Source organism: Coregonus clupeaformis, chromosome 20 (genome assembly GCF_020615455.1).
Source record: "Coregonus clupeaformis isolate EN_2021a chromosome 20, ASM2061545v1, whole genome shotgun sequence".
Taxonomy (NCBI): Eukaryota; Metazoa; Chordata; class Actinopteri; order Salmoniformes; family Salmonidae; genus Coregonus; species Coregonus clupeaformis.
Window position 1 is genome coordinate 45,459,841 of NC_059211.1, and position 25,743 is coordinate 45,485,583.

At 46.0% G+C, this 25,743-nt stretch overlaps 1 protein-coding gene and 1 non-coding gene across 6 annotated transcripts in view; both read right to left on the reverse strand.

The window, feature by feature from the left end:
* Positions 1-7,367: 7,367 nt before the first annotated feature.
* Positions 7,368-7,443, reverse strand: trnat-ugu. The gene has a single exon. It is a non-coding gene; the product is annotated as a tRNA-Thr (tRNA).
* Positions 7,444-10,793: 3,350 nt separating this feature from the next.
* Positions 10,794-25,743, reverse strand: part of LOC121533506 (phospholipid phosphatase 2) — a 49,642-nt gene continuing 34,692 nt past the window's right edge. For all 5 annotated transcript variants that reach the window (XM_041839504.2, XM_041839503.2, XM_045205519.1 and 2 more), the window contains 5 exons: positions 15,754-15,905; positions 15,315-15,577; positions 15,019-15,076; positions 12,062-12,238; positions 10,794-11,701 (listed from right to left, as the gene is read on the reverse strand). In XM_041839504.2, the coding sequence (XP_041695438.2) occupies positions 11,552-11,701; positions 12,062-12,238; positions 15,019-15,076; positions 15,315-15,577; positions 15,754-15,885 (780 nt within the window). In that variant the 5' untranslated portion in view covers positions 15,886-15,905 and the 3' untranslated portion in view covers positions 10,794-11,551. The remainder of the gene's footprint in view (positions 11,702-12,061; positions 12,239-15,018; positions 15,077-15,314; positions 15,578-15,753; positions 15,906-25,743) is intronic.

Genomic DNA, 25,743 nt, shown 5'->3' on the forward strand with positions numbered 1-25,743 from the left:
GATCTATACAGATGTAGCCTACGAGAGGACGTCCGTCGGGAGCTGGCTTGTAGGGACACCAGCCTCTCTTTCGACCAGCTGGTCGACATGTCCATCAGGCTGGATAACCTACTGGCTACCCGCGGACGTCCTGCGGAGGGTCCGTCCATTTCACCCTCCAGCGCCTCCGAGCCGTGTCCCATGGAGCTCGGGGGCGCTGGCGCTAGAGAGAGGAGGAGTCGGCAGGCTAGGGGGTCCATCCACTGCACCAACTGTAGTCGGGGAGGACACACCGCGGCTAGGTGCTGGGGATGGCCTCCTAGGGGAGATGACGACAGGTCCCGCACTGGGGATTCCCTCCAGGTGAGTAGGCGCCCCACTCACCCAGAGCTCACTGTTGCCCATTTTTGTATGCCTGTGCGTTTTCCACAGGTAGCACCTCATTCCCAGCATAAGGCGCTGGTAGATTCAGGCGCGGCTGGGAATTTTATTGATAAGAAGTTTTGTTTAGCGTTAGGGATTCCCCTTATTCCTGTTGATGTTCCTTTCCCCGTTCATGCCCTAGATAGCCGTCCGTTGGGTACGGGCTTAATCAGGGAGGTCACGGCGCCACTTAGGATGTGTGCGCAGGGGGATCATCAGGAGATGATTCAGCTGTTCCTGATTGACTCTCCTGCGTATCCGGTGGTGCTGGGCATGCCCTGGTTGAGTACCCATAACCCAGCTATTTCGTGGCAGGAGAGGGCTCTGGTGGAGTGGTCTGCTCAGTGTGTGGGTAGATGTTTGGGCGTTTCCGTAGGGGCTACCTCGGTGGAGAGTCCAAACCAGGTGCCCGCATTGCACGTTCCCCCTGAGTATGGGGATTTGGCTATTGCGTTTAGTAAGGCGAGGGCGACGCGGTTGCCACCCATAGGCAGGGAGATTGTGCGATAGACCTCCAGGCAGGAGCTGCGCTCCCACGGAGCCATGTGTATCCTCTGTCTCAGGAGGAGAAGAAAGCTATGGAGATTTACATAGACGAATCTCTGAGACAAGGATACATACGGCCTTCCACTTCCCCTGCGTCCTCGAGTTTCTTTTTGTGAAGAAAAAGGATGGTGGTTTGCGCCCGTGCATCGATTACCGTGGTCTCAATCAGATTACGGTGAAGTACAGTTATCCACTCCCGCTGATTGCGACCATGACTGAGTCGTTGCATGGGGGCGCGTTTCTTCACAAAATTAGATCTCAGGAGCGCGTACAACTTGGTGCGCATCAGGGAGGGTGATGAATGGAAGACAGCCTTTAGTACCACCTCGGGCCATTCACGAGTATCTGGTCATGCCATACGGGTTGATGAACGCTCCGTCAGTTTTCCAATCATTCGTGGATGAGATCTTCAGGGACATGCAGGGGCAGGGGGTGGTTGTGTACATTGATGACATTCTCGTGTACTCGCCTACCCGTGTCGAGCATGTGGCCCTGGTGCGTAGAGTGTTGCGGAGGCTGGTGGAGCACGACCTGTATGTGAAGGCAGAGAAGTGTCTGTTTTTCCAGGAGTCGGTCTCCTTTTTGGGTTATCAGTTGTCTGCGTCAGGGGTGAAGATGGAGGTAGACCGGGTGTCGGCCGTGCGTAATTGGCAAACACCAACCACTGTGAAAGAGGTGCAGCAGTTTTTGGGGTTTGCAAATTACTACAGGAGGTTTATCCGGGGTTTTGGACAGGTGGCAGCTCCCATCACGTCTCTGTTGAAGGGGGGTCCGGTGCGTCTGCAGTGGTCGGCCGAGGCGGACAGGGCGTTTGGGAGGCTGAAGGACCTGTTTACCTCGGCCCCGGTGCTGGCGCATCCGGATCCCTCTTTGCCGTTCCAGGTAGAGGTGGAGCGCGTCAGAGGCCGGTTTAGGAGCCGTGCTTTCACAACGGTCTGGCGCGCCACCTAAACTCCGCCCCTGTGCTTTTTATTCTAAGAAGCTCAGTCCGGCGGAGCGGAACTATGACGTAGGGGACAGGGAGCTGTTAGCCGTGGTACAGGCTCTAAAGGTGTGGAGGCACTGGCTTGAGGGGGCTCGACACCCTTTCCTCATTTTGACGGACCACCGTAACCTGGAGTACATCCGGGCGGCGAGGAGGCTGAACCCTCGCCAGGCAAGATGGAGTATGTTCTTGACCAGGTTTACTTTTAAAATCACGTACATCCCTGGGTCACAGAATGGCAAGGCAGATGCGCTGTCTCGGCGGTATGACACGGAGGAGAGGTCCGTGGAGCCCACTCCCATACTGCCTGAGTCGTGTCTGGTGGCACCGGTAGTGTGGGAGGTCGATACTGAACTCGAGCGGGCGTTACGCACCGACCTAGTCCACCACAGTGCCCGGAGGGTCGGAAGTACGTTCCGCTCGAGGTTCGGGATCGATTGATCTATTGGGCTCACACGTCACCCTCCTCTGGACATCCGGGTATCGGCCGGACAGTGCACTGTCTTAGTGCCAAGTACTGGTGGCCCACGTTGGCAAGGGATGTGAGGGTTTATGTTTCCTCCTGCTCGGTGTGCGCCCAGTGTAAGGCGCCTAGACATCTGCCTAGGGGTAAGTTGCTACCCCTGCCCGTTCCACAACGACCATGGTCCCACCTCTCTGTGGACTTTATAACAGACCTTCCCCTCTCCCAAGGGAATACTACTATCCTGGTCGTTGTGGACCGGTTCTCGAAGGCCTGTCGTTTGCTCCCCATGCCGGGTCTTCCTACTGCCCTGCAAACTGCCGAGGCACTGTTCACCCATGTGTTCCGGCACTACGGGGTACCCGAGGACATTGTGGCTGATCGGGGTCCCCAATTCACCTCCAGAGTCTGGAGAGCGTTTATGGAACGGTTGGGGGTTTCGGTGAGCCTTACCTCGGGTTACCACCCGGAGAGTAATGGGCAGGTCGAACGTGTCAACCAGGATGTGGGTAGGTTTCTGAGGTCATATTGTCAGGGCCGGCCGGAGGAGTGGGCGAGATATGTGCCCTGGGCCGAGATGGCACAGAACTCTCTCCGCCACTCCTCCACTAAACTAACCCCTTTCCAGTGTGTGTTAGGGTACCAGCCGGTTCTGGCACCTTGGCATGAGAGCCAGATCGAGGCCCCTGCTGTGGATGAGTGGGTGCGGCGCTCGGAGGAGACGTGGAACGCTGCACACGTCCATCTGCAGCGAGCCATCCGTCGACAGAAGACGAGCGCCGACCTCCACCGCAGTGAGGGGCCAGTGTACGCACCTGGAGATCGAGTCTGGCTCTCAACCAGAAACCTGCCCCTCCGCCTGCCCTGCCGGAAGCTGGGTCGGCGGTTTGTGGGGCCTTTTAAAGTCCTGAGGAGATTGAACGAGGTGTGTTACAGGTTACAACTGCCCATTGATTACAAAAATATTAACCCCTCGTTCCATGTGTCTCTCCTCAGGCCGGTGGTAGCTGGTCCACTCCAGGACTTTGAGATAGAAGAGACTCCTCCGCCCCGTTGGACATCGAGGGGGCTCCGGCGTACACTGTTCGGGCCATCCTAGATTCGAGACGCCGGATGGGGGTCTCCAATATCTCGTGGAGTGGGAGGAGTGCGGCCCGGAGGAGCGGTGCTGGGTGCCCGAGGAGGGACATCCTGGACCCGTCCCTTCTGACCGAATTCCATCGTGGTCATCCTACGCGCCCTGCTCCGCGTCCTCCTGGTCGTCCCCGGGGGCGGCGCACGGCTGGAGCCGCGCGTCAAGGGGGGGGTACTGTCACGGTTTCGGCCGAGGCGGCCCCTCCTCCTTGTTCGGGCAGGCTTCGGCGGTCGTCGTCTCCGGAGTACTAGCTGCCACCGTTCGATGTTTCATGTTTGATTGGTTTTGTCTGTTTGTCACACCTGTTTAGTGTTTAGTCTCATTAGGCACCCTATTTAGTTCCTTGTGTTAGGTCAGGTGTTGTGTGTAATTGTTTTTACGTCAGTCGTGTGTTTCGCTCGGTTGAGCTTCTCTCCACTGCGCTGGAGTATTTTCGCACAGGTTTGTGCGCTGTTACTATTTCGCCTTCGTGCGTATTTTCGCCTTCGGGCCAGTTGTCCTTTTGCCTTGGTTTTGGCTTTAATACAAGTCTTTGGATTATCGTTCTGAGTCCTGCGTTTGATTCCACCACTACACCTACAGCACGCCCTGACATCTGGGGCCTTTCAGAACAGGTGTATATATACTGAGATCATGTGACACTTAGATTGCACACAGGTGGACTTTATTTAACTAATTATGTGATTCCTGAAGGTAATTGGTTGCACCAGATCTTATTTAGGGGCTTCATAGCAAAGGGGGTGAATACATATGCACGCACCACTTTTCCGTTATTTATTTTTTAGAATTTTTTGAAACAAGTTATTTTTTCCTTTCACTTGTCCATTACATGAAATCCAAATTAAATTCAATTTAAATTTGTCACGATCGTTTACGAACGAGAAGGACCAAGGCGCAGCGTGATATGCATTCATATTTATTTACAGCTAAACACACGACAAAACAACAAACGAAACGTGAAGTCCAAGGTAGCATACAAACAACATACCTTACACAGAACAAGATCCCACAACTAACAGGTGTCAAAAGGCTGCCTAAGTATGGTCCCCAATCAGAGACAACGAGCTACAGCTGCCTCTGATTGGGAACCACACAAGCCAACATAGATCTACACATTCTAGATCTCAACATAGACAATCAACATAGCACAACACGACACAGAAAATACACACCCTGACTCAACAAATGAGAGTCCTCAGAGTCAGGGCGTGACAGTACCCCCCCCCAAAGGTGCGGACTCCGACCGCGCCACCTAAACATAACAGGGTAGGGGCCGGGTGGGCCTTCCACCTCGGAGGCGGATCCGGCTCCGGGTGTGACCACCACTTACTCTCCACCTCCCCGTTGCGCCCCTGGTCTGGTCTGGACCTCGGCGCGCTGCTTCCCCTCTCCTTCCTCCCACGAAGTACCAAGCCCTGTCTGGACCCTGGTGTGGGAGACCCCGAACCTGGAGAGGGGCTGACGTCTGGGTCTGGACTGGAACTGCTGACTGGAGCTGGACCCGACGACGGTGGATCGAACTGCTCTGGCTCCGGAGTGGAGCCGCTGACCGGAGCTGGACTGGACCCCGGTGGAGCGGATTGCTCTGGCTCCAGAGTGGAGCAGCTGACCGGTGCCGGACCAGGCACCGGTGGAACAGGCACGGGCCGTGCCGGACTGGACACACACACCACTGGCTTGGTGCGGGGAGCAGGAACGGGCCGGACCTGGCTGATGACGCGCACCTCTGGCTTGGTGCGGGGAGCAGGAACGGGCCGGACTGGGCTGACGACGCGCACCACTGGCTTGGTGCGGGGAGCAGAAACGGGCCATACCGGACTGGCGACGCGCACCACTGGCCTGGTGCGGGGAGCAGGAACAGGCCGTGCTGGGCCGGGCTGGCGACGCGCACCACTGACTTGGTGCGACGCGCACCACTGACTTGGTGCGAGGGACAGGAACAGGTCGGACCGGGCTGGCGACGCGCACCACTGGCTTGGTGCGAGGGGCAGGAACAGGCCGGGCCGGGCTGGCGACGCGCACCACTGTCTTGGTGCGAGGGGCAGGAACAGGCCGGACCGGGCTGGCGACGCGCACCACTGGCTTGATGAGAGGAGCAGAAACGGGCCGAACCATACTGGGAACACGCACCACTGGCTTAGTGCGGGAAGCAGGAACGGGCCGGACCGGACTGGCGACACGCACCACTTGATTGGTGCGAGGAGCGGGACTGGGTTCCTTCATTAACCCCCGCTCCTTCTGCTGCCTAACCAGCTCCTCTCGCCGGGCCTCTACACTTTCCTTCTGCTCCCTCTGAACCAATGGCCCCCCTAATCTGGTGGCCTCCTCTGCTAAACAGCGGAACCGCTCTATCGCGGCCTCCCACTGCCTCGTCGTCCACGGCGTGAGCCCCCCCCCAACATTTTTTGGGGGATTGTCTCTCCCCCGTGATCATGGCCTCCATCCCTCTTGCCAGACTCTCGCTCATCTCCTCCCAAGTCCATCCTCTCTCCTCGTCACGCTGCTTGATCCAGGATTGGTGGGATCTTCTGTCACGATCGTTTACGAACGAGAAGGACCAAGGCGCAGCGTGATATGCATTCATATTTATTTACGGCTAAACACACGACAAAACAACAAACGAAACGTGACGTCCAAGGTAGACAAATAACATACCTCAACACGGAACAAGATCCCACAACTAACAGGTGTCAAAAGGCTGCCTAAGTATGGTCCCCAATTAGAGACAACGAGCTACAGCTGCCTCTGATTGGGAACCACACCGGCCAACATAGATCTACACATTCTAGATCTCAACATAGACAATCAACATAGCACAACACGACACAGAAAATACACACCCTGACTCAACAAATGAGAGTGCTCAGAGTCAGGGCGTGACAAAATTACAGGTTGTAATGCAACAAAATAGGAAAAATGCCAAGGGGGATGAATACTTTTGCAAGGCACTGTACATGTCGTGGGATGCTATTCACAAGGACATATTGTTCTGTCTCACGATTCCCGAGCATGAAACGGCACAGGGGATATTCAGTGTGCTGCGTGGCTATATTGATGAAAAATAGATTCCATGGGATCGAATGGTGGGCTTTTGCACAGATGGGGCTCCATCTATGGCAGGGTGGCCGGCAGGCCTCTGCACTCTAACTGTCCCACACGAGTGATGACTGCTCACCTCCAACGCTTGGAAGAGCACTTTGACTGTGTTCCTGGCTCAGTTGACATGCAGGTAAGTGAAATCGAACAGCAGATCGAGCTGTCATTTGACCGAATGCATTCACGGGTCACTACAGAGGAGTTTTGGTTCCTGACTCAAAGGGAATACCTTGCCGTCTCCCTCTCAGCATTAATGCAGCTTTCAAAACAACTGGGAACTGGGAACTCGGAAATCTCTGACTTCCAAGTTCAGTGCGTTCAAGACAACTGGGAGCTCTGAAAAAAATGGGGAAAATCGTTTTTGAATGGTCAACCAACTCGGAATTCCAACTCGGGGCTCGGGCCTCTTTCTAGAGCTCCGACTTTCCAACTTGAAGATCACTGACGTCATGATTTGACCTCGTATTTTTCGGAGTTCCCAGTTGTCTTGAAAGCACCATAAAACTCATGGTACACTTCGCCAGCTCAAATCTGTGTGAAGCCAGATTCAGTGCTCTCGTCTGCATTAAAACCAAATATCGATCCAGGTTGGATATGTCAGCAGAGATGAGATGCGCACTGTCGACCACGCCCCCTGACTTTGAGAACCTCCAACATGACATGCATCATTACATTTACATTTTAGTAGACGCTCTTATCCAGAGCGACTTACAGTTAGTGAGTGCATACATTTTTCACACTGGCCCCCCGTGGGAATCAAACCCACAACCCTGGCGTTACAAGCGCCATGCTCTACCAACTGAGCTACAGGAGGCCCTTCTCATTAGTGGTGGTGAGATAAGATACATTATGTCAGACTAATTTGCAATTGACTGTCATAGCCCCATATTAAAAGTATGTGATGGTGAGTTGAGAAGACAATCAGAAATACTGTTAAAACGTTTTTCAATTGCCTGCCATATTTGAAGATATCAAAATGAGGTCATGGGCCAAAAAAGTTTGGGAACCACCGCTCATTTGAGGAGACACTTTTCACCATGTCCTGAGCCATTCACAGAATCCCAACTCCTGGACCATTTATGCCTTTGGAGCTAAGATGGGTTTTAAGGAATTGTGTGAATTGCTGTGTTATTAGTCATGAATTACTATTATGATGCCTGCATTTTGGATTAATATTGATATTTTTATAATAAATGCACACCTGCAAGGTTAGCACAGTCATATTTGTCGAGACGTTACCTCCAGTCAGATCTGTGAATGTTCTTATTACAATGCTGAATAAGGGGTTGAAATGTCGTAGCACTTCAGCTACAGGTCGGTAGCCTCTCACTCATTGCTCGGAAACACAAAACAAGTTAAAATTTAATTAATTAATATAAATTTAATATGCCATTTAGTAGACGCTTTTATCCAAAGCGACTTACAGTCATGCGTGCATTTTTTTTTTGTGTATGGGTGGTCCCGGGGATCGAACCCACTACCTTGGCGTTACAAGCGCCGTGCTCTACCAGCTGAGCTACAGAGGACCACTGTATATACATAAGCAGGACTTTCGAAATAAGTGACTAATATTGTTTTAAATGAGGGGTGACTGTGGTGTTCAATTGAGCTGCCAATAAGACTTGCAAAAATGTTTATTTAAATATAAATGTGTGTGTTCATTTTTATTGAGACGTCCCATTCTACAGTCCTTCTCCATGAGGGGGTAGGGGAGTCTTGCTCAACCTCTCCCAATCCCTGGCACTTGTTTTTAATTAGTCTTGTTGAAAAGCCAGGGCTAAGTCAAGGGGGTTTTGTACTGAACTTGTAAAGCAGGACAGAGCTGGGGCTATGAATCAGCCACGCGACAGGATGTCTCCAAGTAAGAACCACGTAAATCATGGATCTGCCCAGTTGAGCTATATTCACACCATGCATAGCATCCCATGCGAAGCTTTGGGCTCTCATACACTAATCACGCACAAATCAAACGGATAACCTCATATTGCTACTGCTATGTCAAAATGGTCCGAAAATGTCAGTTGAAGTGTCCTAAGGTGTCCTGTGAATAGTTAGCATCTCCAAAGCTGTACTCCATCACAAACAAAGATAACAGAAACCCAACAGACATTCATGATTGTGACGTCCCTATTCATCTCATTAATGTACACAGGATAAACTGCCTACAATGGCTAGTGAAAATACTAATGGCCAAGTGCACACAAACAGCGAAGAGGACACGGAATAATCTCTAAACAGACACTCCTCACACAAGAATAGGAAATCAGACAGGAGAACCATGGTAGTAGCAGAACTACTGGAATTCCCTTACTCGTGGAAGGAAGGATGTCAGGCTCATAGGGATTTTATTTCTATGGTCAGGCTTTTCCCTCTCCAAACAATAGACCCATTAAAGCAGATACCAATATTTTATCAATGGATGAAAAGGAGTTACTATGTACATCTGTGAATTAAACCAAAAGTTACATTAATTTTTCTATGTCAATTTCTGAGTGAGACCTGCCACCTCGTATGTCAGTGCAGAGGGATTGGAATAATCAAGAAGAGAACAGCTGGCAATCATGATTACTATAAACAAGCTAGCTGGAACATGTCCAGACTAGATGGCAATGATTTTCTACCCTCCTCATCACGATCTACAAATCACTCAGAAACAATGTGACATCAGTCACAAGCCCCACTACCTATCCCATACTTGTGAAATATGTGTTGCAAGAGTGAAACCAGCGTGGCATCTAATTATTTGATTACCTAATGACCGAATGAGTTCATTGGAATGCAAACGTATTTAATGTGGAATGGAATGTATGACAAATGATGTGTCAAGATTATGCATTGTATTAAGATTAAACCTTGATGAACGCTACCATGAGACCTTCCTGACAGGTCACAGTTTGTTTAACAGCTGTTTAGTTAATATGAAAATATGACATTGAAACATCTTCATGTATATTTGGTATTTATTTAGAATCCTTTTGTGTATACATAAACAGCTATGGGTAGATGAACAGAACAGCATAATGTTTGACATACAGAGAATGGCCAACCAGGATCTATTCTAAGGCAGCAATCCTCTAATGGAAATAGTTTGATTACATATGGAACACACACACACAACACCCAGAACAAGGCTAACCCAGAACATTGCCTTTTATGATGGAAACCTGGAGGTGACTCAAACACCATAACATTTTCATACTATTGTTTCATGGCTAAATTTGGGCTGGGGGATTCAGTAATACACAGGTGAGACATTAAACAACAACAACACTCCACTGAAGCTGCTCCAGGTGGTTCTCATTTCTAGAATTCAAAGCAGTCTTTAAAAGTCTGGAAGTCCATAGGGACCGTGTCTCCGCAGGAGGCCCTTGCCATTCCACTGTCACAGGTCACTTCTCAGAGTCGGCTCTCTGAGCCTCACAATCACTACCAGGTGAGCCTCTCTCTGCCAGAGCTGACTGATATGTCGTCAGTCCTCCTGTGCCAAGCAGGGCCAGGCCGGACATAGTCACTGTACAGGAGCAGTTCTTCACAAATTAGCTCCATCAGTCCACACAGGAAAGGAAAAATCTTTGAACTTTGCACAGAACAGCATTACCAGCTTGCAACAAACGACTCGAATGGTAAGCTGTATCATTACAACCCTTAAAGGCTCATGCTAAGGCATCTGGTTCGTGTTGTGAACTTGGAATCTGATCTATTTGTGGCAATCTTAAAGGGCACTAGTCCAAGGCGGCACTGGTTTGATATGGGCCACAGAACATTATGTACATGTGAGAAAAATAACAACATACTTATATGCATATTTACACACATTCTCCATGCAGTATGAAAAATGTCACAATATTAGCAGATACAGTATTTGTGGCTCATAGTGGCTAGCAGGGGTGATCGTGATTGCAAAATACCTGAACAGCGCTAGCTTAATAGACATTTCCAACCTTGAGAATAAAGTAATCTATAATTAAGCAATAACGCACGAGGGGGTGTGGTATATGGCCAAAATACCACGGCTAAGGGCTGTTCTTATGCACGATGCAACGCGGCGTGCCTGGATACAGCCCTTAGCCGTGATATATTGGCCATATACCACAAACCCCCGAGGTGCCTTATTGCTATTATAAACTGGTTACCAACATAATTAGAACATTAAAAATAAATGTTTTGTCATACCCGTGGTATACCACGGCTTTCAGCCAATCAGCATTCAGGGCTCGAACCACCCAGTTTATAATAGAAAATAAATTAAAAGGCCCTTCCTAATACCTTCAATTCTTATCAATGGAGCAATGTTACGGTTAAATCAGTGATTTCTTTATAAATTATATATAAAAATATAGAGAGGCCAGAATGTCCATAGCTAAAAGCTGAATTTCTCATTTCCAAATTCTAAAATCTTTATGCCAAACGTTTGCAGTGATTGTTTGTGATCTAGTGGTATATCACTCTTGAACATCCAAGGAAAGCTTACACAATCAACATCAACATTTCTAATTCTCTGCAGTCCATTTCACATAAGTGAAACATTCAACATATCAATCCAAAACTCCCACTGAAATTCAGATTACTCATACGACGAAGGTGCACGAAAATGGGACTAATCTAGACATCTCCGAGAACGGTCTCTTTCTTTCTTTGTAATCTGAATGTTTGGTACTCTCTCCTAATCTATTGTGTAAAAGAAAGTTTCAAAAAAACATATACAAAATTTTTTGTGAACATCAACCATGATAAACATTCATGATAAAAAAAAGTCCTCTCCCATTCATGGGGAGAGGGAGTCATGTCTTCGGAAGAGGGCTGGTGCACCCAGGCCATAGAGGGTTCTGGCATTGTGTGCTGCCCCCTCAGTCAGCCCAGTGGTTTGTGGGAGTTTGTGGTGAGAGTGGTTGACATAGTCTGGGGGCCCCTGGGTTGGCCCCTCTCACACAGGCCCTGGGTAGCTGTAATGATTGTTGTGCTCTGCACCTGCCATCTGCAGGCTGGGTTTGTGCTCCAGTTCCTCGCTCTCAGCCGTCTCTGGGCTGGAGCAGCGGGGAGGACGCTGCTTGAAGAAGTCTGATACGTAGCGCACCTGTAAGGAGAAGAGGAGGGAAATAGTGTTGTTCAGACAAAGTGAGAGGACCAAGGGCAGATCTGGAAAGTGTGATTGTATATGTCTGGTTGTGGAGGGCACCATGCAGCTGCTCCACATCTGAGAGGAACACACAGAGCGCTGCATAACCCCTCCAGCTCTCTAACCAGGCCAGAGACATCATAAAACATTGGGTCTGGGAGGGTCCCTAATTGCACACAGAAGTCTGAAATACGAATCTTGGCTTCGCTTTCCAATATGAATCACCCACGTCTCTGAGACTTCCAAAAGGCATTGCTGAAAGAGGTTAAATCAAAACAGGGAAGTAGGAACAATAAAAAGCCAGCAGGCAACACTCACGTTGAGGATGGCAATGAGAGCGCCTTGGAGGAAGCCCACAAGAACATCGCTCCAGTGGTGTTTGTAATCAGACACGCGGGTGTAGCCCACGTACACCGCAAAGGCCACCAGGAAGAACTGGATTGTGGGTCGGAGGAGTCTTGCCCACTTCGCCCTCAGCCTCGCCTGGACATACAACTAGAGTGAAAGAGAAGGAGGAGATATTTTAGTTCTCTCATTAGTAGAGCTGTTTCTGTAGACAATTTGCCTTTACTGCTGATTGAGGTCATTAGTGGTTTAACCATCTTACCAAATAAGGCAATGTTATTTGACTGTAAACTGGCCCCAGTTACACTAAGTCTACCATCATGCCTCAATGAATGTCTGAAACACAGCATTTGTTAGTAAATGTTTATTTCATGTAAACAGTGTGCGAGTCCATTCTACAAGTGGCTATGTAGTATGAAAATGTATGCACTCACTAACTGTAAGTCGCTCTGGATAAGAGCGTCTGCTAAATGTCTAAAAATGTATTTTTTTTTAATGAAAGCATGTTGTTTAGCTATTTCACAATGCTAGCCATCACATCATCAGTACATATAAATACAGTACAGTCGTCAAATAAAAATGTAAATGGCAAGAATGTATCTTTAAATCAACTCCCAAGCAAAAACTGAAATACGGTATGCTTAGAATCGCATAAAGCGTGAAAAGGTGTTGAATGCTGATCTAATTTATGCCTACGGACTGAAAACCCTTTTCACAGAAGAGGAGAGCTGCTGCCAGAATGTCTATCTGGCACATTCATTCCTTTGGGCTGCTACCAGGCTCCTCCTGTAGTAGGTGTGTAAGTTGGCATCCATGCATGCCCCCCTATCACACATACACTCAATCTCAGCATTCAACACTGTAGGACACTTGTAGGGAGCTGGAGATATGAATCACGCATACTAGGGAATATCAAAGGGCCTGTGACATGACTAAACAAAGCAGAGGGAATGAATGACTAATTGTTTTGATTGGCATTGAGGACCGGCCGTCTGCTCGAGGCGCCTGCCTGCTCTGTCTGTCGGTCCATAGCTCCATACACAATGACAAGGCCCAGGGCAGTTGAACTGGATAACTAGAAACAGAACACAGGCCTTCATCTCCGGTCAATAACAGTCCAGTCCAGCAGGGCATTAGCCTGTGTGTCCAAATTCCTCAGCTTAACCTTTGCCTTGCCCTTATATGAGCACAATCCCTCTCTGTGAATCCTGTCCTATTCTGCCTTTCATATACAGTGGGGAAAAAAAGTATTTAGTCAGCCACCAATTGTGCAAGTTCTCCCACTTAAAAAGATGAGAGAGGCCTGTAATTTTCATCATAGGTACACGTCAACTATGACAGACAAAATGAGATTTTTTCCCCCAGAAAATCACATTGTAGGATTTTTAATGAATTTATTTGCAAATTATGGTGGAAAATAAGTATTTGGTCAATAACAAAAGTTTCTCAATACTTTGTTATATACCCTTTGTTGGCAATGACACAGGTCAAACGTTTTCTGTAAGTCTTCACAAGGTTTTCACACACTGTTGCTGGTATTTTGGCCCATTCCTCCATGCAGATCTCCTCTAGAGCAGTGATGTTTTGGGGCTGTCGCTGGGCAACACGGACTTTCAACTCCCTCCAAAGATTTTCTATGGGGTTGAGATCTGGAGACTGGCTAGGCCACTCCAGGACCTTGAAATGCTTCTTACGAAGCCACTCCTTCGTTGCCCGGGCGGTGTGTTTGGGATCATTGTCATGCTGAAAGACCCAGCCACGTTTCATCTTCAATGCCCTTGCTGATGGAAGAGGTTTTCACTCAAAATCTCACGATACATGGCCCCATTCATTCTTTCCTTTACACGGATCAGTCGTCCTGGTCCCTTTGCAGAAAAAACAGCCCCAAAGCATGATGTTTCCACCCCCATGCTTCACAGTAGGTATGGTGTTCTTTGGATGCAACTCAGCATTCTTTGTCCTCCAAACACGACGAGTTGAGTTTTTACCAAAAAGTTCTATTTTGGTTTCATCTGACCATATGACATTCTCCCAATCCTCTTCTGGATCATCCAAATGCACTCTAGCAAACTTCAGACGGGCCTGGACATGTACTGGCTTAAGCAGGGGGACACGTCTGGCACTGCAGGATTTGAGTCCCTGGCGGCGTAGTGTGTTACTGATGGTAGGCTTTGTTACTTTGGTCCCAGCTCTCTGCAGGTCATTCACTAGGTCCCCCCGTGTGGTTCTGGGATTTTTGCTCACCGTTCTTGTGATCATTTTGACCCCACGGGGTGAGATCTTGCGTGTAGCCCCAGATCGAGGGAGACTATCAGCGGTCTTGTATGTCTTCCATTTCCTAATAATTGCTCCCACAGTTGATTTCTTCAAACCAAGCTGCTTACCTATTGCAGATTCAGTCTTCCCAGCCTGGTGCAGGTCTACAATTTTGTTTCTGGTGTCCTTTGACAGCTCTTTGGTCTTGGCCATAGTGGAGTTTGGAGTGTGACTGTTTGAGGTTGTGGACAGGTGTCTTTTATACTGATAACAAGTTCAAACAGGTGCCATTAATACAGGTAACGAGTGGAGGACAGAGGAGCCTCTTAAAGAAGAAGTTACAGGTCTGTGAGAGCCAGAAATCTTGCTTGTTTGTAGGTGACCAAATACTTATTTTCCACCATAATTTGCAAATAAATTCATTAAAAATCCTACAATGTGATTTTCTGGAAAAAAAATCTCAATTTGTCTGTCATAGTTGACGTGTACCTATGATGAAAAGTACAGGCCTCTCTCATCTTTTTAAGTGGGAGAACTTGCACAATTGGTGGTTGACTAAATACTTTTCCCCCCCACTGTATTCCCCATTACTCCTGTTTCAAATGGAGAGGTATTGCATCAGTTGACTATATTTGAGACTGCTGAATATGAGGGTGTGTGTGTAGTTTACTCACTGCTAGAAACAGCATACAGTACATCCCAAAGGATGAGTGGCCCGAGTAGAAGGACAACCTGGAAAATAGAAAGAAAACAAATATGTTGTTAAAACCTTTTTCTGTCATGGCTGTGTGGAGGCTACAGTTGATCTATTCAGTGTGTTTCTACCATAGCATAAAGCAGTAGTCACCAACCCTGGTTCTAGTGAGCTGCAGCATATGCAGGCATTGGTTCCAGTACAGCACTAACCACTGGCATTGAGCAATGCCCACATCAACAATATTTCCCTGACGCCCTCTACCTCAGTAACTACCTGGACTCAGTGACGTCCCGAGGATTGCCGGTGCAGTTGATCTCCAGCACGTAGCCTTTGCAGACCTTGGGGTTGCAGACGGCCATGAAGTTGGGCCGAGGGCGTCCTATGGTGAACTTGGCCAGGTCCGTCAGTGATTGGCTGACAGCTGCCCCGAACAGGAAGGTACCCAGCACCTTGTAGAGTGCCGCCACGTACCCATTGAACTCGGAGTTAGAGTGGATCCTCTTACTATAGACAAGGTAAGCCTCTCCTGATGATATCTATGGGAAGAGAGAAAGATGATTAAATTACATCCAACACTCCAATATGATATCTGGTTTGGTCCACTGGCTGCTTATAGAAACGCCTGTTTGTGAGACTGGTCTGGGAATCAGTGTAGACAGACGTTATTTAGCTCACCTATGTGTCAGAGAGGAAAGTATAGGGAGGGACTTACAATGATGACAGTGCAGGAGATGGTGACTGCAGCCAGCAAGCCGTGGGTGATGGTGTCAGGTTTGAGGGGGTACTTGATGTCCTCATCGTCACAGTACACACCCCTCTGGTAGGGCCGGAACACAATGGACATGATGAGGAAGGGCAGAGCGGCTATGAGAAGAGAAAAATGACAGGCAACTCGTTAATTCACTTCAACTGAGAGAATTTTATAATGCTCGCAACACTGATATGCTCCCATTGATGACATCATTTCATACACTTTTTTTCCATCCAGCACCTGAACCAGCAGGATGTGAATTTCATTTTCTTATTTTCTTCTTTCATTAATTCACTTCAACTACCAACATTGACTTTTCCTATAATAAAAGGTGATAAAGTACACCGGGAATAATTGATGATAATGCTGTTGATCCAAGCTAATATACAAAGATTTTATGGCAGCATTCCATCTGTGAAATAACAGATATTTTCAATTTCCAGAAAACCAGACATTACATCACTATTCAATCTGGGAGGTGAAATGTTTCTTCAAGGTTTTCTGAGTAGCTTTTTTCCTCCTTTCCTGAAGACCTGTTTCAGTGGAACAATGCTATCCTGAAAATATACCATATTCATAGCCCAGAAAGGCACAGCATACCGAAGCAGAGCTCAGCACACATTGATGTAGGTTGTGAAATGTCATAGTACATCTGCACAGTAAGGGATTAAAAAACAAACAGTAGACTCAGATGTACACACACACACCCTTCCCAGTGCACCTCCTTAGAAGACTGACTGATGTGGTGGTGTGCACAAACGAGCCCAATATAGCCGCTCAAGGTTACTGAGTGGATGGAAAATGTCCTTGAGACGTTCGGAAATGTCTTCAAAACCACACACACTCAGGACATGTCTGATGCCTGATGCAAAGCCACAAACACACCATGAGGAAGGCATTACACGTTCGTTACTGCAGTTCCTGTTGATAAACTTAATGGATAATGCTCTTCCTTGTCTGCAAATGAAAACAGATATGTAAAAAAATACCTCATTGGCACAACTGTTAGGAATGTGTTTTTTCTCTTCTCCTACAAGCCTGGAGCTCTTGTGTGTAAAACCAGGAGTGGAGCTAAGACCTAGGGCATATGTGTGAACTCTCTCCCCACCCTGAAACCCTCCAGTCAGCTCCCCTACCCAGCATGCAGGCAGCCTTGGGCGTATGGAAATGCCATGAGGCTGCATACTAAATGAAAGAAAAATACATACACTGAAAAATGTTGTTTCAAAAGTATACATTTCTCTTTCAACCCCATCCCGCCTCCCTTCTGAAGCACGTCTGTTAATGACATAATTCCAGGTCAGTTTCCAGGCAGAGTAACAGATAGAGAGCCAGGAGAACGATGCCACACTGAGAAACGAACTGATGAAAATAATGATGTTGGATCTTAGACAGTGCTAGTAAAGCTGAGGCTCTAATGGGCAGGGTTTCTCTGCTCTCTGAAGACATCTGTCTAGCTTATGGCTGTACAACTCTAGTCTTTAAGCATTGCAGTCCTTTTCATTTGTCCCTGGCAGGCTGGCAATCATAGATTGGTTTGCCGCCAAGAGGTCAACACACTTGCACCGCAAGGAATGTTCTGGACAAACTCAATTTAAGGTGGTGAGGACACATTCACTTGGACAAGGAATAAGCTTGAAGAAGAATAGGATATATCTATCTACCTCTATGTAGTGTGGTCTGGTTGACATGACTAATACCTCACGAGATGAGGAACGGCATTGTCTGGTTACATTTGCATGGCTACGCAGAAAATGTGCCTACTAACTAACTGACACCTTCCTCCTCTAAACAAAGAGAGACATTGGCTGTGTGGAGGATGCCAAGGACAACAGTAAACACTAGAGCCTTTGTGTTCCTCGGAGAATGAACAAATGGCTACAGGATAAAGACGTATCAGTGTACACTGTGTCAGACCGTCTAACCTTGCTAGTAGGTTTCAGACAAGACAAAACACACAATGAGACAGACATTGGAGAGAGAAACCTCAACTGGAGATACAAGCTGAGATTCACACAAGCTACAGTGCCTTCAGAAACCTTTTCCACATTTTGTTGTGTTACAGCCTGAAAATTGATTACATGGAGATTGTGTCACTGATCTACACACAATACCCCATAATGTCAAAGTGGAATTGTTTTTAGAAATATTTACAAATTAATAAAAAATGAAAAACTGAAATGTCTTGAGTCAATTCAATCCTTTTGTTATGGCAAGCCTAAATAAGTTCAGGAGTAAAGATATGCTTAACAAGTCACATAATAAGTTGCATGGACTCCCTCTGTGTGCAATAATAGTGTTTAACATGATTTTTAAATGACTAACCCATCTCTGTACCCCACACATACAATTATCTGTAAGGTCCCGCAGTCGAGTAGTACATTTCAAGCACAGATTCAACCACAAAGACCAGGGAGGTTTTCCAATGGGTCGCAAAGAAGGGCACCTTCTTGTTATTTATATGGGGGATACAATCTTCCCAGCTCTGCAGATTTTGCTGTGAAGAGACATAATCATTAGATCATTTGTTTTGGTTCTGTCCATTTGTAGCTTGTTTTTGGACACAGGTCCAGGAATGGCTAAAGGATTGCAATATTTACCTGGAGCTAACCTTGCAGATAGCATTACTGGGTGATCTGAAAAGTCATAGTCAATCGATCAATAATATAATAATACTTTTAGCAAAAATGTTTATTTTTAATTCACAATCTGTAGAAGCAATGAGAATAGAAAGGTTCAGAACTTTTGTAAAACATCACAGTACGGTTGAAATATATATGGCAAATAGAAATCCTATATGGATGGTGTTAAGAGATAGATGGGAGGCATTGAATGGAGTTGAAGGATGGGACTAATAACAAATAACAACAAGATAACTAATAATGTAAGCATACTGTGTCCATAATAAGTATATAGGTTGTATGTTGGGAGCTATTGGGAAAGAGCACAGTTAGAAAGATATGGCATATAGAAGCAAACCGGATGGACATCATGAAAATGATCGGAGAGGTTGAGAGTAGAAGAAGTTCAGGAGCAAAAACAAAAAAAAACAAATAAAATAGAATTATTGTAAAATTGACCGTGTCCATAAGGTGTAGATAGTAAGTATAGGCTGGAAGTAGAGGCCTGGGCATTGTTGTTCACTAATTTACTCCAAGTAGGGAAAGGATGGCGGGGTTGAAAAGTAATAAAGGGGAGTATATATATAAAAAACATGGGGGATTGGAAGTGATGCAGACAATTACATTGATAGAAGTTACAATCTATCTGCAATATTAAGCTGATCGACCCCCATAAAAAAAATATATATATATAAGGGCACCTACTGGTAGATCGGTAAAAAAAAAAGCAGATATTGAATATCCCTTTGAGCATGGTACAGTTAATAATTACACTTTGGATGGTGTATCAATACACCCAGTCACTACAAAGATACAGGCGTCCTTCCTAACTCAGTTGCTGTAGAGGAAGGAAACCGCTCAGGGATTTCACCATGAGGCCAATGGGGACTTTAAAACAGTTACAGAGTTTAATGACTATGATAGGAGAAAACTGAGGATGGATCAACAACATTGTAGTTACTCCACAATACTAACATAAATGACAGAGTGAAAAGAAGGAAGCCTGTACAGAATAAAAATATTCCAAAACATGCATCCTGTTTATATTAAGGCACTAAAGTAATATGGCAAAGAAATGAACTTTTTCTCCTGAATACAAAGCGTTATATTTGGGGCAAATCCATCACAACACATCACTGAGTAACACTCTTTATATTTTCAAGCATGGTGGTGGCTGCATCATGTTATGAGTATGCGTGTCATCGGCAAGGACTAGGGAGTTTTTTAGGATAAAAAGAAACGGAATAGAGCTAAGCACAGGCAAAATCCTAGAGGAAAACCTGGTTCAGTCTGCTTTCCAACAGACACTGGGAGATTCACCTTTCAGCAGGACAATTACCTACAACACAATGCCAAATATACACCGGAGTTGCTTACCAAGACGACGTTGAATGTTCTTGAGTGGCCTAGTTACAGTTTTGACTTAAATTGGCTTGAAGATCTATGGCAAGACTTGAAAATGGCAGTCTAGCAATGATAAACAACCAACTTGACTTGAAGAATTTCTAAAGAATAATGGGCAAATATTGTACAATCCAGGTGTGCAAAGCTCTTAGAGACTTACCCAGAATGACTCACAGCTGTAATCGCTGCCAAAGGTGATTCTAAACATGTATTGACTCAGGGATTGAATACTTATCTAACCAAGATATATTAATGAAAGGTTAGGATTTTTCTTCCTCTGACATTACAGAGTATTGTGTAGATCGTTGACAAAAAAGGACAATTTAATCAATTTTAATCCCACTTTGTAACAACAATGTGGAAAAAGTAAAGGGGTGTGAATAGTTTATAAAGGCACTGTACATCTACTAAAGGGTCTGTTGCGTTGCTAGCCTTCTGATATTAGTTCAAGAGGAATTTATGTTTATTACATGTAAATGCAAGCACCCACCATTATGAGCACCACAGATCAGACGGCATCACCACCAAACAGGTGCCACTTAACTAGCTGATATTCCATATAGGAACAAAGTGGCAACCCTTCGTTCCCAACCAGCACCAACCATTATCGTGTGTGTTTGTCAACACCAGCAGCTGTAACCCACCTGCCAGCCTCTCCATGTTTCCCACCAGTACAGGGCTGTTGTGGCAGTGTTTACACAGTGGTAGAAGGCTTTGTGAGGGAATAGAACCCCAGAATAAAAGTATCAGTGCCCCCAGGCCCTCAGCACCTCCATCCTGTCTGGTGGTGCCATAAGACAATGTGGCCATCCATAACATCCTGGGACATTGGACAAGTGTGATGAGGCTTTTGGATGGCAATTCATTGACCCTACATCCTGTCTCCAGCTGGCACGGGCAAAGTCAGACAGAATCACACCAGAATGTCAAGGAACAAATGTCTCTGGCTTCCTTTTCCTCCTCCAAGTCCACACAGTGCTGGAAGTGAATCACAGAAAGAGTGGAGGAGAGGAGGTTTGTGTTTCTTAGCTATTGTGACTATTCCTCCATCTCCGCCAGATCCAGTGTCCACAATAACATATGTTTGGTTTCTGGAGGAATATTTTGCCATTGTTTTGTTCCAAACATCTGAGCTGAGTGTAACTTAATCAGGATAGGCTGATGAGCTCTCTGGAGGACACTAACTATCATCACCATTTCACTTCTGAGTTCATCATACAAGTCACTTTGAACGTTTCTACATATTATTGATCTTTCATAATGTAACTTGCTTGGGATTAGCACCAGCTGTCAAATTCTCTGTAACATATTCAGAAAAACAATATTTACCCGGGAATATACATAGCCATAAATGTCTAATAAAAATAAACTTGAGGGCTACTGTGTGCAAGGCTGTCATTACTGTACAGTGGGAAATGTTTTAGACAGAATTACATGAACTCTGTCTCCACACACACACAGCCATTAAATACAAAATCCTATTTGGTAGGTATGTTCACATTTTGCAGGCAATTGAAAACAGAATGGAAATGCTGGCAAACTCAAGGCTTATTGACGCCTGTATCCAGTTTACCTAGCCCATATGAGTAAACTTAGAATACATACACCAAGTATTGTGAGCCTGAACACTGGTCTGGACCCCCAGCATGGTGGAAGTCATTTTTAAATGGTTTGTTTGTGCTTGATGCTGTGTAACAAACACCCTGCAGCAATTGCACTGCTTTTAACACAATCTTACAGAGTAGTCGGTCAGGACCATTAGTAGTGGCTAAGTGGGAGAAAAATGTGATGCAAATTATGATAGTAAATGTCAGTTGAAATACTGGTTCCTGTAAGCTGATAGATGGAGGGAATGTCAAAGATGGAAGGAATGTCAATTTAAAATAGATAAAAGGAGTAAAAATATAGTTTCAGGGCAGAGCACATTAACACATAGGAGGGGAGAGAGTCAGAGTTGAATCTGAGACAAGCAATCATAACTCAAATCTTTGTGCAAAACTCTTCCATTAATATCAATGCATGAACGTTGCATATAGGCTATCTCAAGTTTGGATCTAGCACTTCATTCGATAAAGAGGCAACCATCATTTCCTTCACGCTGCCATTAGAGTAGGTTGGGTATAAATCCCTGAATGCTTTGCCATGGTGAATGGTGTAGGCAGTGCACCTGGCCTAAAATGACACCCTCCAGGATTCTTAGGCTGTGTACATCTTTATTTTTGTACACATAACGCTGCATTTATACTGCAGACACATCACTTTAACAGATGAGACAAATCTAAAAGTCACTATGAAAATCTAGTCTGGTGTTGTAAAGTAGGGGTGTCTAATAAACCTCTACATAGGATATCTGACAGACTTCCAAGCCTCTGAGCCCCAAAAACATGCACACAGACAGACACAAACAAACACAGCCACACTGACAGGCAAAAATAGACAAAGAAATAGGTCTCCAGAATACCACAAGAACATTTCACCGCCCAAATTGACAGTGCTCAAGAACTGCATCTTTACAGGAGGAAAGAAGGGAACTATGTATTTTAACCGACCAAATGAAAGTCCTTACGGGAAAAGGTAGAATAATAGATGAAAGCAGGTTTGAAGGGGAGTGTATTCGCTCCATGAGGACCATGAAACACCTGACTCTACAGTTGGAAGGAAATTAGGCCCTGCTGGGAATGCTGCCTGTGAAATATCTCCTATTTGAGCCCATTATTAGGCCTTTTGAAGTCACAGGAAGCAGAAGTTCACATTTCCTGCCTCAGATTAAGGAACCCCATTTGAACAGCTTTTAGTCACACTTTGAGAAGCTAACACTCCCTTTTCTCCTCTACCTTCCATTTACAATAATCTACAATGCTTCTCCTAAAATAGGGCCTTGGGGCACAGAAATACAAGAGAGGGGAGGCAAATGACTCTTGAAGACAAGTGAGGGTTTAGACACAAACACATGGAACAAAAGCTTAAGTTAAAGCTATCCAGCACCTGCTCAATGCCATTGGATATGCATAAGAGATAGAGAGGGCTTAAGCTACCTGGCCTCTCTGAGCTGAGCAACATAAATTAATTAAATTCCATCACACCACTAATTCCTCTCCTCCTTTGTGCCCTCACTCTCTTATTCAGTCTCTCCATCCCATTCACTCTCGATCATTCCTTCAATTCAAGTGTCCTCCCACACTCTCACGCTCTGTAAATATAGAGGTCTGAATGGAGCCAGGCTTTTTTTAGACAGCTGATTACATGGGATGATTTGGGCTACAATCTTACTGGAAGCTGAGAGCCACTGAAATTCATCACATCCTCTCTCTCTCTCTGCACAATGGAGGGCAGGGTTGGGGTCAATGTCCTTTCAATTCAGGAAGGGAATACAATTTCCAGCAAAAGAACCAAAGAGTCTTCATTGAAAAAACATGGCTCTTTTCAAATCTTGCATTGGAATTTAAATGTATGCCCTGAAATGAGTGAACTAATGGAGGGGTCAGAGCCTGGAATCAAACACCTGGATCATTGTACTACCCAACTCATCTGGACCACTGATTTAATTAGAAAAGCATCCTCCATCTGATACTTCACTGACACCGCACTATAGACCGGGCCTCTACCTGCCCTTTACTCTGTGGCACCTGCACTGCTTTATGGACGCAGTCGGACAAAATTATTAAAACATCCAGCCTGGGATTTTACTGTACTTTGTGCGATTATTTTAGGCCTAGCTGATTCATCTGATGTGATATTCCCATGTGTGACCTGACTGGTTCAGACTGGAGAGAATGCATTCCTGCAGGGTCACAGCTGGGCCATGTGCTAGAACACTCTCTGCTTTATTTAGACTGGATGGTCTGTCTTTCCACACTGTGAGGGTCATCTTGTGACTCTTTCTCCAGCCGCTCATCTCTGTCTCTCAATTCAGTGCCTCTACTCTCTTTCTCCTTCCTCCAGTGCATCTCTATGCCCTTTCCTCTTCTGTCATCATGCCAATACTATCCTCTCGCTCTGTCTCTCCATTTCTCTCGTTCTTTTTTCACTCTCTTTCACACACTGTGTAGTGTGTGGACCAGGGCCCTTCTCCCAGCCCCACAGTCGACTCTGCTCTGTCCTCTCCACTGGCAGGCTAGACTGACTAATGTGGAAGGTATGTGCTGGGCGTAAAACCTCTGCATTTGGATCTGGAGTTCTAATTCACACGAGGAATGCCCAACTTCCCCAGTCAGTCACACCAAATCCTGCTACCCTTTGCTTTATAATGCCCCGGTTTCTCTCTCGCTCTCCTCATCATTTTACGCATTCTGAGCACCAAGTAGTGCGGATGGAGGGTAGTTAAATCTGGCCTGGGGAATAGTCAGACTTTTGTTAGATCAAACAAATAGATCAGAACACACATGTTTTGATTATATATCTGGGAGCTAAATATGTTAGTAGGCCCATGGTATAAAAAACGTTAAATCCCTAAAATGTAGATGTTTATATGGCCATATATTGTGAAATCTATGTTGTAATACTTCACCACACAAACCCATCTAAGGGTGTTCGTCCACCTCTTCTGTTTATTGAAATGTCTTCAGTTCCCATAACAGAACTGCCCTAGGATAACTATTTCCTGTGCTGTCACCAGTACATTTCTCAGTGAGTGGAAACAGTTTGAGAACTCATGACAATGCCTTTTCACATCCCAACTGGATGAGAATCCTGAATCCCCGGAGACAAGCTACATAGTTTCCTTTACAAGCCTCCTTCAACCACTTGAAACTCCAGGGCAGTCAGGTCAAAGAACATGGGAACATTTTATTGAGTCAAATATTTTCCCCAACATTTATTTAACATGAATAGATAAGCTTCCTTACAGATGGCACTAAGATTAAATGCTATAAAGTTCCCTTTGTGGCATTCATCAAAGGAGAAGGCACACTGTGAGTTATTCACTGATAGCACAGCATTTCCTACACTCACTTCCTTGGTACTGCCAGGGATACTCTGCTTTACAATGCTGTGTCTTTGAGTAAGCGAGAAAAAAACATGACAAATCTCCCCAAGTCCCATGGTAAACCAGATGATTCCTCCTCGTGTCTCCTCAGTAACCGTGTCAAGTCCCTGGGGGTCCAGTAGTCTGTATGTGGAGACCTAACATGACTGAGTCATACACTCACTCATATCCTCTCTCCTCTCAGCTGTCGCTGTGTTTGATTAGTGTACAACAGCAGAATAAAAATCACAGCAGGAAAAAAAACATAACCCTCTAGAGAGTGTGTGGTGAGATTAACCTCTGTCTTGCTGGGGAGGCAATTTAGTCATCATACATTGCTCAGAACACACTTTATTCAACAGAGTGCACAGAGTACAGCTATAAATGTAGACCATGTTATTCTGCTCTGCTGGCCTCTTTGAAGAGCTACCTATGAAAACTTCAGTCAGGGAGAAGTTAACCCCAGCCCTTCCTCTGTGCAATGAGCCAACACCCACTGTCTATTTGTGCTGAGTGTAGGTTTACACAGACAGAAGAGAGGGAGGGAGAGAAAGAGGGAGAGGGTGAGAGGGGTGGGAGTGAGGAGCCTATATTAAATGTCAAAATCAAGCCTAAAGTAGGGCAGATATTTGAGTATCCCCCAAAACAGGTAACTACAGATGACTTGCTAGCCGCTGAGGCCATCTAGGACATAGCCAGAGAAAGAAATCTCTCTGAAGCATAGCGTCTTGTCTGAGGAACATCTAATTCCACAGTGAAATCCTGGCATGGGTGTTCCCTGGTTGTAAAGCAGGGGGCTTGAGACCTCCAACTAGTGACTTTGAACCTGCCTCTTTGTCATTACTAATCACACACCTCACCTACCTTAAAACGTCCAATGCAGCCGTTTTTTTATCTCAATATCAAATCATTTCCGTGTAACAATGAAGTACCTTACTGTGATTTTTTTTTTTTACAATTTGA